The sequence below is a fragment of the Penicillium verhagenii genome (genome assembly GCF_028828195.1).
Source record: "Penicillium verhagenii strain IBT 33310 chromosome Unknown utg000005l_segment0_segment0, whole genome shotgun sequence".
Taxonomy (NCBI): domain Eukaryota; kingdom Fungi; phylum Ascomycota; class Eurotiomycetes; order Eurotiales; family Aspergillaceae; genus Penicillium; species Penicillium verhagenii.
Window position 1 is genome coordinate 1978670 of NW_026643169.1, and position 13765 is coordinate 1992434.

The following is a 13765-nucleotide window of genomic DNA, read 5'->3' on the forward strand; positions in this document are numbered from 1 at the left end:
TGAATTCATCTTTTTTTTCCAAAAAAAAAAACATTCTATCCGTGAATGCCTGTCTCTCCAGATCCAGTAATCAATACATGTATATTCTCAAGGACTTCACTTCAACCTTGGATATGCTAGTATACAACAGCACTGTAGATAAAAAATTCATTGCTCGTTTATATTTTTTGAACAAGACATATATATGCAAGGAAAAAATTTACAACACAAAATATTGTGGGTATCGAATCGCAGACACCAGCCCAACATTTGAACAAGACAAAAGCTTATCCCCAACCTTGGAACCCCAAAATAAGCACTAGCACAAGCACCGACAAGTACATGCCAGACCCAGTCAAGCCAAGCCCAGCCAAGTAAAGCCAAGTAAAGCCAAGCCGAGCCAAGCCAGATCCAACAGACAGATCGCGACAACAGGAATCACGATGCTACAGTTCACCCTTCTCCGGATTAACATTAATATCAATATCCGGCTCCTGGTCCACATTCCCCAGGAAGAAATCAAGTTCACTTGGACCACCCTGCGAGTGCTCATTCTCAGCAAGCTGCTCCAACAAACTCAAGAAGGGATCTTTCTCCAAACTACCCGTCTCACTGCCACCCGTATGCGAGCCACTAGTTTGTGATTGCGCACCTGGTGTCAGAGCGGTGGTTGCATTGTGGTTTGCGTGGGTAGTGTCGAAGGGGAAGGTAGCGTATTGTGGATTTGATGGAGGGGTGGGAGCGATGCTTAATGCGGAGTCTGTGAGGAAAGCGGGCGGGGAGAGGCCGAATGCTGATGGGGAGAAGGGGAGGGCGAGGTGATTGTTGGTGTCTTGTGTGCCGGGGGATAGGTCGCCTGAACCTTGGACGGGGAAGAGAGAGGAGAGGGAGGGAGATGGCTGGTGGAATTGGAGGGTTGGAGAGAGGGATGTTGGGTTGTGATTTTGGGTTTGTTTATTGACCATAGAGTGAGAGGCGGAATTGTGTCTTTCGGAGTCGGGGCTTTGATTTGATGGGAAAGGCGGGGGTGTTGGCCTTGTGTTGGGGTAGAAGCCTGGGTTTTGGAATAATGGGGGTGCCATGGGGCGGTAATATTGATCTTGGCGATCGACCATGTTGGGGCCACTGGTGGTAGAAAAGATAAGTATGATTTCGGAGAAAAGAGGCGCGCCTGGGATGTGTAGAGAGTGTGGGATAATTACCTTGGGCGAAGTTCGTCCCCTGTATCTAATAACCGGACATGGGCTCCATCCAGGGTCAAACCAGGATATCTGTCGAGGAAGTCTTCGAGGTGGAAAACGGGAGAAAAGCGCATTGGGCTGCTCGCGAGATTACGAACCAGCTCAGCGTGGCAGGTGTAGATTGTTTGAAGCAATTCACGTTGATGTTGGACGCCCGCCCAGGCATTTCGAAGCCAGGTCAGTTGGTGCATCTCGCGGGTCAAAAATTCAGCACTTGATGAGAAGACCTCGCCCTCACGGCCTTTGTAGTGTACGCCATGAACATGCACCGTACCAGCGGTACACACACAGTAACCGACAAAGGCAGGCCATTCAACCAGCGGAGAATTGCGACCCAATTCCACGAGCTCTGCAATGGCATTCGAGTGGGAGAAACACAGATTAGTGGCCTCGATCTGCCATGACTGGTGCTGACCCGTTCCTCTCAGCTCCACGAGATCGATAGGCAAGAATGGACGGTACAAGAGACAGTGAACCAGATGGTAGATCAATTTGCTGAGTAGTAGTGTGGTACTCTCTCGATGGCCGAACAATGTCTCGATCGAGGCAAAGACATCCTGTGTCCCTGCAGCCCAGATATCCAACTCTTGTCTAATCTTGGATAAGTTCGAAAGCGCATGCCAAGGGAAATGGGAATCGCCCTTGACTCCCCCAGCAGCCAAATATCGATTTGTCACCCCAAGGATACGGGTAATGTCGATCAGTAGGGATGCAGCACTCGGGGATTTCCGGCGCGAATCCGCCGAGTATTGAATGTTGGGACCAACATGGAATAACTCCCCTTCCATATTTAGACCCGCAGCGTGTGGAGACCATGAGGGAAGGCGCAAGACGATGGAGTTATCCGAAATGAGACACGGGCGTCGTGACCCACATACAATAAATCGATCCATGAGATAAACAGACCAAAATAGCCGACGCCTCATCTCACGCTCTTGAAGCGAGAGACTAGCTTTGGAGGGGACTTCGCGAAGCAAATCCAAAGCCACCACCATTGCCACGCAACTTGCTGTTTGAAATTAGCCGAGGGGATTCAAATTTATTTGGGGGAGTCTTAGTGCATCCGTACAAAATGTCATATAGGCTTTCTTGCCCAGTCCATAGGCAAAGAAAGCCTGTGATAATAAGAGCAGAGTCTGTAAGGCTTCTACTGTAGGATTGTCTACATCAACGATCCGGCGCGCTTGTAAAGCAGCGTCCAAACCCATATGTATAGACTGTTCTGGTTGGCCAAGCGTATGCGTGTACCTAAGAGCATATGACAATTAGTATCCTGATTTTATCCCCCAGTAGCGAAAAAGCAACATACCTTAACGTCATGGCCGAGATAGCCATAGACAAATGCGCGGGGAGTTGATTTAACTGATGACGCTGTCGCGTACTTGGTTCGTCCAAAATATAAAAGGGCTTCCCATGTAATCGCGTAAAGTAGGCATCCAAAAGCATTTCGGACAAGACACCATTCTGACTATGAGAGGGCTGGGAGAAGCTCAGCGATGAAGCATGGCCTGCGGATCTGGGGAACTGATCTGCCTGCGACAAAGGGGTGGATATTGAAGGTCGTGAGTCCCCGGAGGCCCCGGAGGGGTAGGGGGAGAAAGTCGAGGTGGTATCGATAGTGTTGCGACGGCCATTTGGTTGGCTTAGCGGGAGCGGGAGCTGCTCCTCGGGCTTTTTATCAGGAGATGTAGGCGAGATGGGATTCTTTTCATCCTGGAGTCTTTTCTCTAGACCGTCCACGCGCTTGAGGAGAGCTTCTAACACATCTGTTTTGGGGCCGCGTTTTTTGGGGATTGCATCTGCGGAGAACAATCAGACGATTGGGATCGGCGGGCCGAGTCTTTGCCGTGGACCAACGACTCACCATATACGCAGGCACATTGAAAGACTTTGCAGGCCTCACAACTGGGTCGCAAGCGATTACATTTGATCTGGGATGACGGAAGAATTATTAGATTCTTTTTCTTTCATTCTCGATCTCTTCTTTTTGTGTTTTTCTTGAGTTTTGATTTTTTCCGTACGGTACCTTTCGTTTGCGACACGATTTGCAGTTCATTGCCTCGCGCGGTTCGATTGTCGCGCGGCGGGGCATAAGCCGGTCGATGCTGACCTGAGGGCGAGACATGGTCACATTTGGGGAATATAGAAGGGAAGGAATAAATTGGGGGAAAACATATGGCGCAATGTGAAGTTCTAATCCTAATTGAGGGGGAAGAAACAGGGGAAAAAGTTGTGGAGAAAGGGAAAATGCGGAGAAAGTGTCAAGTCAAGGGACTAAAAGTACCAAAAAGCTACTAAAAGTGCCGCCGGAGTTATTGTGCCAGGAAAACTCTAGATTTCTTTCTTTTTTTTACCCTTTGATCCGTTGCATTTTGCATTTTTACTATTATAAAAGCATTCAGTTTCAGTTCTTTCTAAGCTCTTGAGTCTTTCCCCTAAAATCCCTGAAATCTCCCTTAATCTATTTCGTGGGTACTAGACCCTCGGGGATCGTTACCTTTTCGCTCTTCCCACCGTTAGGGTTCGGCCCATCGGAGGCGACAATGGCGACACTTGGAATCCCAAGCTTTCCCTTTTTTTCTTTTTCTTTACGATGCTAAAATCCTGAAAATCTGGAAATCTGCAAATCCCGCATAATCTTCCACAGACCCTCTTCCCCACAAATTACCCCGAAGCGTCCCTTAATACATTCTGCACGGATCGGGGATGTGAAGCCCCAAAACCCTACTCACCACCAGATGTATAATGTAAGCGCCCGGCGGGGGAATATGCACGACTTGGATCGACAACCCCAGATGCTGTTTTGGGTACGGAGTGGCCCAGGAGTCCAGAGTGAAGAAAATAGTTAGTGACTCGAATACGAATTCGTAATAGGCTCGGATTCGGCTTCAAACAAGCACCAAAGCCTAATACGGAGTCCTTGAGGGTTATTTCCCAAACAATGCCAATGCCCTGCAGAAATATGACTTGCAGAAAACGCACCGTTTTGCTTCGCCAAATAAGCATTTATCCAACCGAAGGTCTTCACATCTGCACGTATGACTGCAGCAAATCAGCCACCGAAACTGGTAACCTGTACGAAAAAAAAATAAAACCAAAATACCCGACCGGGAAAGACCACATATCAGGAACCCTGGAATAATATATCTATGTACTCTATGTTTATGCATTCAATGTTTATAGCTCCAGAGTCTCACTTGTCACACGTAGACGTAGACGTAGACACCACACACCCACTCTTCACAAACCCCGCCATCTCTCGTGCGCGATCACTCTGCATCCCCTCCAACCCCTCCACCACCCCGCTCCGATCAACCCCCGGTCGTTCCTGGCTAACCTTGAAACGGCCCTCGATCCGGGTGATCTCAATGCGCATCCCAACAATGTTCTTCAACAACGTCGCAATGTACTCCTTGGGCGCCTCGGCGATCTTCCAAGGTGAATGTTCACCACCGGCCTCGCCGAGACTACTAGTGCCACTGCCTTGACTGCCACTGCCATCCCGAAACCCCATTACCCCTTCCTCGCCTAACGAGGCAAGATCAGTCAACTGGCTCCGCAAAAACTCGCCCGTACATGCACCCCCCTCGTTCGAGTCGTGGTAGATGCGCGCGCGCCCGTAGACCTGCACAGCGGCGTAATTCCACGTCGGCGCAACTTTCCCTCCCACTTTGCCCTGCGTGTAGAAATTCGGTGTGATGTAGTGGTCCACCGGGCTGGTGAATACGATCATGACATCTTCGGGCAAGAGATCTGAGCCCTGTGGCTGTTCCGTATCTGGGTCTGAAGAGGATGTGCGTTTGGCACGGGCTTCCGTGACGGCTTCGATCATGGCTTTGCTTTGGGGATTTGCACGGGCAATATGGCCCCGCATTATGCCAAGGAATGGCGGGTGATTATCGAGCTTGGTCGGATTGGCATTGGCAGCGAGGTCTGCCTTGGGGCTGATTGGTGGGTTGCTGTCCAGCACCCATGGTATATGGCTGCATTGGAGTGTTGGGTGGTTCTCTGATGGGAGGGAAGTGGTGAGGACGCCAAGAGGGTGTGCGCGGATGAAGGCGTGGAGGGTTCGGAGGTCCCGGACGGCATGGTCGGGGCGTAGATGCATTGTTTGTTTCGGCGTTTCTAATGAAGAGTGTGATCAAGTTGTTTACGAAAAACAAACGTCAGAGGCGTGCAATGCGGAGGAAATTGAGGGGTACCCCGGATTTTGCTGATAAGGCTTATCGGGTCAGGCACGGCAAGTCCAGAAAATATACGTTGAGAAGTTGAGGCCATCGGAATAAGATATTGACATCGAGTTTCAAATGTTCATTCCGATTCGAACTACACATAAACAAGACACCGATGCCAACATGGAACGTCTATTGCATCGCCCCGCCTCCATCAATATATCAACATAAAACAAGAGTATATAGAGCAAGATCAAAAGCACAAGCCGAAAGATAACTGAAGACAAACAAAGAACATTCCCCACAAATTCTAGCCACTACATGTACAGCTAGAACAGAGAGCGCCCAGACGCCATGCGTACAAAGTCAAACGGCACATTCTGCCCAACCAACAACCGCAACGTCTCAACCGTAGTCCACGCACTAACATCCTCCGACCCATAAGCAGTCCACCCAGCACTAGCAGCCACGGCAAGGGGATCACCCTTCCGAGACCCAGTAGTCAAATCCAGATAGACTTTACCGCGGGTGGCAGTCGGCGACAACCGACCGTTACTACGATAATGGCGCAAAAGCGGCTGAACCAATAGCGATTTCTCCGGTGGGAGTGCCGAGACGATAACAAATGGCTGCTCGACCAATTTGACAGACTGAATGGATGTGAAGGGTTGCAGGCCGCCAGCCAGAGGGCCGGAAGCCTTGAATCCGACCGTGTAAATAGGGCCAACCTCTAGATTGCGGAGCGCAAAGATGGCGGCAGAGGCGTCTGTCTCGGATCCAGCTAAGATAATTGCGGCTCGGCCGCGGTATGCAGAGGGGACATGGTCGCGTGTGAGGGTCGCGCGGATGCCCTTCCAGGCGGTATTTTCGCCGATGAAATGCGGGGTGCCTGTGCCGTTGGGCGGGGACGCTGAGCCCGAAGCCGAGCCTGTGCCTGAGACTGAGCCGTCGCCGGCTATGTTCATGGCTATGGTGTCGACGAGCCCGATAGCACGGGCCGCGTCGCTGATGGCGGGGATATAGGTTGTAGAACTGGGGATGGGAGGGTTTACTGAGGCGCCGCCGAATTGGGGGGACATGATCACGGCCTCCATTGAGCCCTTGGGACCACGATCGATGGAGTTAAATGAGTGCGGCAAGCCTAGCTCGTTGAGACATTTCTCCATGAACATGGAGTGCGGCGTCGCGCGGAATGAGCCGATGGCGTAGAAATCGCGCTTGGGCAATTGGCCCATAATATGGAGGGCCTCGTTGATCTCGGCCGCGGTTAACTGACCCGGGGCTGCAATCATAGGAAGAAGAGGGTGGGTGATGGGGGAGAAGACGGTATTGAGCGCACGGGAGAGCTGGCCCAGCTGGCCCATGTTCACGGCCGATAACAACGGGCCTGTACCGCGGTTTTTGATAGTTGACCGGAAATACTCCAGCTCGTAGTTTTCTTCCATTGTCGAGACCATAGCAATCATCTTGACGATATCGGCATACTTTGTGCTCTCGTCAAAGATGCGCTGGGCCTCAGGGGATGTCCACTTCCAGGTTCCTGAAAAATCGTGGAAAGCCGACATAATGGTACTGTGGCCTTTGGCTTGGGCAAGCTGCCGGCGGATATTCTCCGGAAGCCATAATTCCACATCGACGTACTCGACACCCCACTGGATCGCTCGTCGCAGGTACTTGTAAAACAGAACGGGATCTTCCATGGGGAATTTTCCATTTTCCTTGGTACATCTTGTGGTAAATATGATGGGCAGTTCGGTATGCTGGCGGAGCAACATCAATTGCTGGCCCACATATCTAAGACTCGGCACTGAGCCTGCTCCATTTCCATTTATTCCAGGCTCGACTAGCAAATCCACACGGATCTCCACCGCATCTGAGCCAACGGAAAGAATATCCAAATTGGGTAGCGCAGCATGAACGTCCGGGAAAGTTGTGGAAATGAAATTGGTGCGGGTCTTTGTGCGGAGATCCTCATGCGGTCTCGTCTGGCCCAAAATCAACGACAAAAAGCGAGTGAGATCCCGTCGCAGGAATGGACTGTGCGAGTACAAAAATTCATAGTCGCAGGTTTCCGACAGCTGATCGTCCGGCGCGGATCCGTCCTCCACACTATGGGTGTTGATTATCACAAGCGACGACCGGTCACATCCCTCCAGACTGCGTTGTAGATTTTGCGCCCAAACTCCGACCACAATCACATCACCGACTCTATTAAGAGTGGCCAGAGATGTCTCTGTAGTCCATGGTTTCCCAAGCACCTCTGCCACCATATGCACAATATGGTCTTGATTCGGACCAAACACAACGACAATGGTACTGGTCGTGTTATCGGACGGTGATGCGACATGTCCATTGTTCTGAGTTGACGGAAGCACCGGGGGGTTGACTAATGTGGAAATATTGAAGGCGGAGGTAGCAGCATTGTTGTTGGCGGTAGGGGGGCTCGGTTGTGGTAAGGAGGCGATGGTAGTTTCGTCAAGCAACGGCGTCGCCATGGGCTGGAGGGCTGTAGGCATCATCGCATAGCAGACACAAGTGTTTTCATACTTGGGGGTTTTCAAGACGGGCCGGATGTTCCAGATGCGAAAGAAGTTCGAGGCGGCAAATGGTCAGGATGTCAAGGGGTTTGAGAAGCTTTTCCCCACGCCACGCAGAAGGGCTTAATGGCTTTTGCTTATTGACGAGAAGGGGGGGGGGGGGGTGACGGAGGAAGCACGGATATCAAGAAAGTAGTATCCGCGTCGCATGGGCCAAGCGAAATTTGAGTCTAGGGACCAGGTAAAGGCGCGCGGAGTTCAACCGATGTCAAAATCAAGTCAATTCCATTCGGCCGCACGGTATATGGATAGAGTTTAATACGGGGCACGAGGCGGCAAAAATGGCCATGTACCCACGGCATTGAAACCAGTACGACATTGAGATGGAAGAAATCGCGTTGCTAATGCACCATGCGAGGATCCATCCGGGGGGCGCGGGGGAGAATTAGACGGGGATGCATTTCTCCGCCAATCAGAGTGGAGCTTGATAACACCTCGGGGAGCTTTCCGTTGTTGGTTCATGTTTAATGTGAAGTCTTCAGTTAAGAAATTTTTGTATATATAGATATTTATTTCTAAAAAAGTAGATAAATAAGGTGATAGTTGAAGACTGATTGGAAGAATCTCATGAATAGAAAAAATAGTCAACTTTATACCATAAACGTCTTATGCTACTACTTTCAGGATTCCTAGCATAGCCCTGTGGTTACAGACACTACAATCTGATACGGGGAAAATCTCCGTCTAACTACAAGGAGATCCCCCTTATAGTGGACCCAATGACTTCCGGGGTTATTGACTGAAGAAAATATGGAAACGGAAATTGAACCAAGAAATCCAATGCTGGATCCTGAGTGGTCACTCATACAACTGCCCAAATTGGATCTACTTGTTGATAGGTGAGAATGTCCAACAGGTTATAAGGTACCTAAACCCCTTCAGTGCCCTACGTGTCAGAACATGACATATCTCATTCCTACTAGTACTAGGTAGTAGCTTTGATCTATTCACGAGTAAAATTTATTCCAGGACATATTCACAGGCAAAATGCATCATTAAAACATCCAGATAACGGGATTATGTCTATCCTGTACCCGTGTCAAAAAATCCAACCGATGTGACCATGATTCGGAAATGACAAGGGGTCATTGTATCATCACACAACGTTAAGAAATGAATAGAGAATATTCGCCACACTGTACTTCAAACAGAAAAACGAGAGAAAAGGATACCAGCCGAATCAAGGGGGTATTGAATAAGAACCGGAACCAAAAAAAAAGCAAAAAAACAAAAGACGGAAAAAGAAGAGTAGGGAGAAACCTGCCTACCCATTCAAACCATTTATCAAGCAAATAAGAAATACCAGCCTAGATTTCGCCTTTTGGTTTTGTTCAATCCACCGGGCATCAAGCCCGGGGAAACACTATGTACGAGAAAACGATGACTGGGGGAATAAAAAAAATACCATGCCGACAAGAGGCCGAGTGGTGTGCTTCGGCGGATGTGATCGCGCCAGAGCAAAGTAAATCATGTGGGAGGGAGAGATTCAAGGTAGGATCGAGATTCGAGGGCATTTGTGACACAGCATTACCAAGCGTAAAGCAGGCCATGAACAATGTTATTCCGAGTACAAGGCTCGGTGCCGGAGAAAGCAGGCAAGAGGAAACCAAAATAGAGAGAGAGTGTGAGAGAGATAGAGAGGGTGAGAGATAAGAGAGAGATGGTTGGAGAGAGAGAAAAACAAGGCAGGGGTAGTGAAGCTGGATCAATCGAGATGCAAGAAAATAAGGGTGAGAAGTTTCAGCCCGGCCAGCGGTCTGTCCTTCCCGGGTTGCGTCGTCCATCCGGAGATGATTGGCACACACCGTCCATGCATTGCCCAATCTTTGGGGCAAACACGGGCTAGATGCCTTACTCTCGGGACAGTCGAGTCCGAGCCAAAGACCGGAGTGCTTGTTTTTGTTTTGTTTTTCCAGGCAACAAAGACCAGGTTTGGGAAGATGCAGGAGGGACGGCCCACACGACTACAGGGGGTCTATCCGGACGATCTCTGAAGAATATTCACACCAATTAACTGGGAGGAGAGATCGCCAATCCATTCATAAGCTTGGGGAGTGGCTTCCTGCGGGCAGTATTTGCCGTCTTGGAGACCCGAGGGGCCCCGTGAATCATGCGGGGCTCTGTCATCAGACTTGTGTCCAATTTCGCCGGTGCTATTGACATATTGTTAGCCAAAAGATAAATCTCAGGGGACCGAATAAGACTGCTCACCTCGGGTGCTGATGCGACTATAATCCTGGGAGAGGTTCTGCTGGCTGCGGCTAGGGGCAAAGAAGGTTGCGTTCGCGGTCCGCCACAGGTGATTGGATGTGTCAGATAAGAAATCGGTGGTAGAACGGCTAGAGAAGATTAATGTTCGGCCACGGTTGCGCTTCGACAGGACGATTTCATCGAACAGAGCCATCTTGGAATCCTTGGTCTTTGGGTTGGCTCGTTCTCGCTCACTGATAAACTCATTGAATCCTGAAAAAACTTGACATTAGCTCCGGGGACCTTGATGAAACACGAAAGTCATCGCTTACCTTGTGTTTGTTGGAGAACTGCAATGTATTCAGCATGCTCATGTGGAAGACTCTTCATGAAAGCATCCATGCTGAAAGTGTAAAACATTCCGGATTTCTTCTTATCGCCACTGGTAGGCACGAGATACTTCTTGTAAGTGTAAAACAGGCTAGCAAAGCATCTTACAAATGCAGCGCGAACCTGATCAGCATGGAAAGCTGCATCGCAAACAAGGCAAATTTGAGAGGCGCAGCGATTGTGCACAATCATCTTGCAAGAGGTGCACTTGTACATTCCTTCGTCGGCACGCTCGTCGCAGATAGCGCAGACCGATTTCTCGTCAAATGGCTGAATGCGAAGCAAGTGTCCTTCAATCCAGCAAGTGCCCTCGGAATTGCCTGCTGGCTGTACAGTAGCCTGGGGGACAATTGTGGAAGCGGCAATGGTCGATTGAGCATATACGGACGGGGCATAAGTAGATCCAGTCCCGTAATCCGTGTTCAACGTTGTTACTGACAAATTAGATGTATGTCCCAGGAATGGAGCACTTGGGCGTCGGTTCATGCCAAACGAGGAGCTCCTGCGAGATGCAGCATCGAAATGACCCGAACGCTTCTCTCGCAAAGAAGCTTGTAGGGCCATACCCGAATCATTGCGCGAAGATGGTGTAGGAGGGGGCGGAGGGAAGTGACCCGATGTTGGAGAGCTCTCTCGCGGCGAAGGTGGGGACGTCGCAACTCTGGATCCTGCACTCGTCCCTGGACGATCCGAGCTCTTTGAAGAATAACCTCGCGAGGACGCTTGTTCGTGTCGCGCGTGAAGGAAAGTGTTGAATATCGGTGGCTGGTAGGAGTTGGGAACCACAGCAGCTGAGCCAAATGCGCTGGAGTTGAGACCCACATACTTTGCAAGATTGGTCGGAGGGGCTTTGGAGTTGTAGGTGGCAGGGGATTCCGTCAAGAAAGTGTCCCAGGGGTAGGTCTCAATTGCATATGCCGGGGGGCCAGTTGGGACACCGCATTGGCTGTGGTGAGGTGCGGCCAGTTGCAGGAGTGACAAGAGTTTCCTGCGCTGATGACGGGGAAGCGGAGTGGGGCGAATAGTACTCTCAATCATGTCGGCGTCCAAATCCACCAGAACAAAGTCGTCGGTGGGTAATTCAACCTTCTCATAGCGGCGTTCGATACCTATAATGTAGGGACAGGGTGCTTCGATGGCCTGGATCAGACGTGCAGGCAGAACCGGGATGAGAACACCAGCCCATTGGAGTGGAAATAGAAGGTCAATCAATGCCCGTGTCGCAAGATAGAGCATAGAGGTATGCGAGGACAAGAAAATGATGCGGGATTCCGTGAGGGCATACTCGAAAAGGATGATGATGTTAGGGACTGATAGAGTTCGGAACAAGCTGTATAGATCAGTGTTACGCGACCCCGGAAGCTCATTAGGCGCCTCTTTCCGAGCAAACAACCGCAGTTCTCGAATCGCAAGCTCCACTTGTGTTTTCGAGGAGATTGGACAGAATGCCTCTGTACAAAGGTTCATCACATACCGCTCCAGCGGCTGCCACACACCCATCCGAGGTGAACTAGGAGGCACACGCTGAATGGCATTCTCCGTCATGGGGACAACGATTGCTTTTAACCATTCCTTCCAGAAGCTGGTCATCGTGCTCTCTCGGCCAAGGATACCGTATGCTCGCGGAATCCAGAAACCAGTATCGCCATCGGTGAGACCCTCAATCTTTGAAGCTGCGCCATGTCGAACGGGACGCAGAAGATCTGTCATGAGACCAATCTTCTCCTCAACCGCACTAATCTCATCCTCGAGTTGCTCACGGGATTCCGAGCCCGACGGAACGTTCGGTAGTTGGGCAAGAAGTTGCGACAACTTTGCCCGCTCGGAAGCCAATCTTTCTCCCAGACTCGCGGCCAATTCCCGCTCCTCGTCTGTCATGTTATCTTTGCGCCATTCTTCGCAGCGCTTTTCAAGCTCATCCGCGGCTTGGGGGTTGAGAGGAATCCAGATGATCACGCAAATTGCATGAAGCTTAGACCCATTATCTGTTGTCATGGCAAATCCGTGCCAAGTCGATCGTGGACGTTCATCGGAAGAGACGATATTAATGTCATTCGGAAAGGCGAACATGGGAACATAATCGGGGAAGTTTCCACGCTGCTGCAGCTCTTCGGACATGTTGCGAGTGGGGTATCGGTCGAGGAGGACGGGTTCGAATCGACGTTTTAATGGATGCATCGAGGGCGAGAATTCAAGCGGTTGAGGTACAGGAATTACTGAGTTATAGTTACTTAGTCGTCGCGATGTTCGCACCGAAGCTGGAGACGAGATTACTTGTTAGCAATGCACCAATGATGGATCACACATTCGCCGAACTGAAGGCCAATCAAGCGAACATATTCCACATACCATGTCGAGCAATTGACGGCTGTCTTTTCATGCTATTCATATCCCGGAACGCCATGTGTCGGCGAACACTCCCGATACCGGATCTAAGGAGACCGGGTGACCCTTGAGGTGAATCATCCGAGACAATCTTTTGAGTCCGCACCCGCGATCGTGGACGAGTATTTTGCGTAATGGCGCCGGCGCTCACATTCAAGTCTGTCAAAAAGGTATCTCTCTCCGACGCGAATTTAACCAAAGCCTGGTCGAAATCGAAGTCCTCCGAAAACAGCGCGGATGCACGAAACAGAGACGACGCGCCTTTGACGGTGGCACTACTGCGGTTGCTGCTGGCGCCATTGGTCTGTCCCGAGTCTCTGGAGAGGGTTGACAGCCGCTGTTGAGAGGTGCGACGACTCACACTCGCACCCGTGTACAGAGTCGAGGTGGGCCGGGAGGCTCCGTCGACGGGATCCTCTTCCTCGGCATCTGCATCTTCCTGAATGGCATCGGCGAGGGCCGGCCCCGGGGATGCAGCGCCATTGATACGATATTCCTCGCCCAAACGCTTGTATGTGTCGAAGACCTCGGATCCGTCCAAGCCAGCTATCCAAAAGTAATCGGCCAGCGGGGCACCCTCTAAGGAGCTTGTAGACATTGCGCAGTTGTTGCGATAGACCAATTACCCTGACTGGTCAATGTTCCACCCAAAAACCCTTTTGCTTGTCACCGCATGGACTGCAGAATCCCTAAGCTTATCAATCAGGGGTGTGGATAGGTTCTGGCAGTTTCTTTTTTTTTTAAAAAAAAAAAGCCGCGGGGGGGGGGAGGGAAAACGTCGCGGAACGGCGGTGGGAAGGAAAGGTGCGTA

The 13765-nt window shown here is 50.6% G+C and overlaps 4 protein-coding genes across 4 annotated transcripts; all 4 read right to left on the minus strand.

Annotated features, from left to right (window-relative positions):
* Positions 1-425: 425 nt before the first annotated feature.
* Positions 426-3345, minus strand: N7466_004273 (transcription factor domain-containing protein; the record flags this gene model as incomplete). The annotated part of the gene is made up of 6 exons (XM_057163670.1): positions 426-1104; positions 1182-2229; positions 2290-2468; positions 2530-3019; positions 3085-3151; positions 3247-3345. The coding sequence occupies 6 exons, from the start codon at positions 3343-3345 to the stop codon at positions 426-428; spliced, it is 2562 nt and encodes an 853-aa protein (XP_057022351.1).
* Positions 3346-4413: 1068 nt separating this feature from the next.
* Positions 4414-5328, minus strand: N7466_004274 (FMN-binding negative transcriptional regulator; the record flags this gene model as incomplete). Its single annotated transcript, XM_057163671.1, has 1 exon — positions 4414-5328. The coding sequence occupies one exon, from the start codon at positions 5326-5328 to the stop codon at positions 4414-4416; it is 915 nt and encodes a 304-aa protein (XP_057022352.1).
* A 393-nt stretch (positions 5329-5721) lies between these two features.
* Positions 5722-7911, minus strand: N7466_004275 (type I 3-dehydroquinate dehydratase; the record flags this gene model as incomplete). The annotated part of the gene is made up of 1 exon (XM_057163672.1): positions 5722-7911. One exon carries the CDS (start codon positions 7909-7911, stop codon positions 5722-5724), a length of 2190 nt encoding a protein of 729 aa, XP_057022353.1.
* A 2088-nt stretch (positions 7912-9999) lies between these two features.
* N7466_004276 (dDENN domain protein) lies at positions 10000-13552 on the minus strand (the record flags this gene model as incomplete). The annotated part of the gene is made up of 4 exons (XM_057163673.1): positions 10000-10142; positions 10201-10452; positions 10512-12827; positions 12919-13552. 4 exons carry the CDS (start codon positions 13550-13552, stop codon positions 10000-10002), a joined length of 3345 nt encoding a protein of 1114 aa, XP_057022354.1.
* Between the last annotated feature and the right edge of the window lie 213 nt (positions 13553-13765).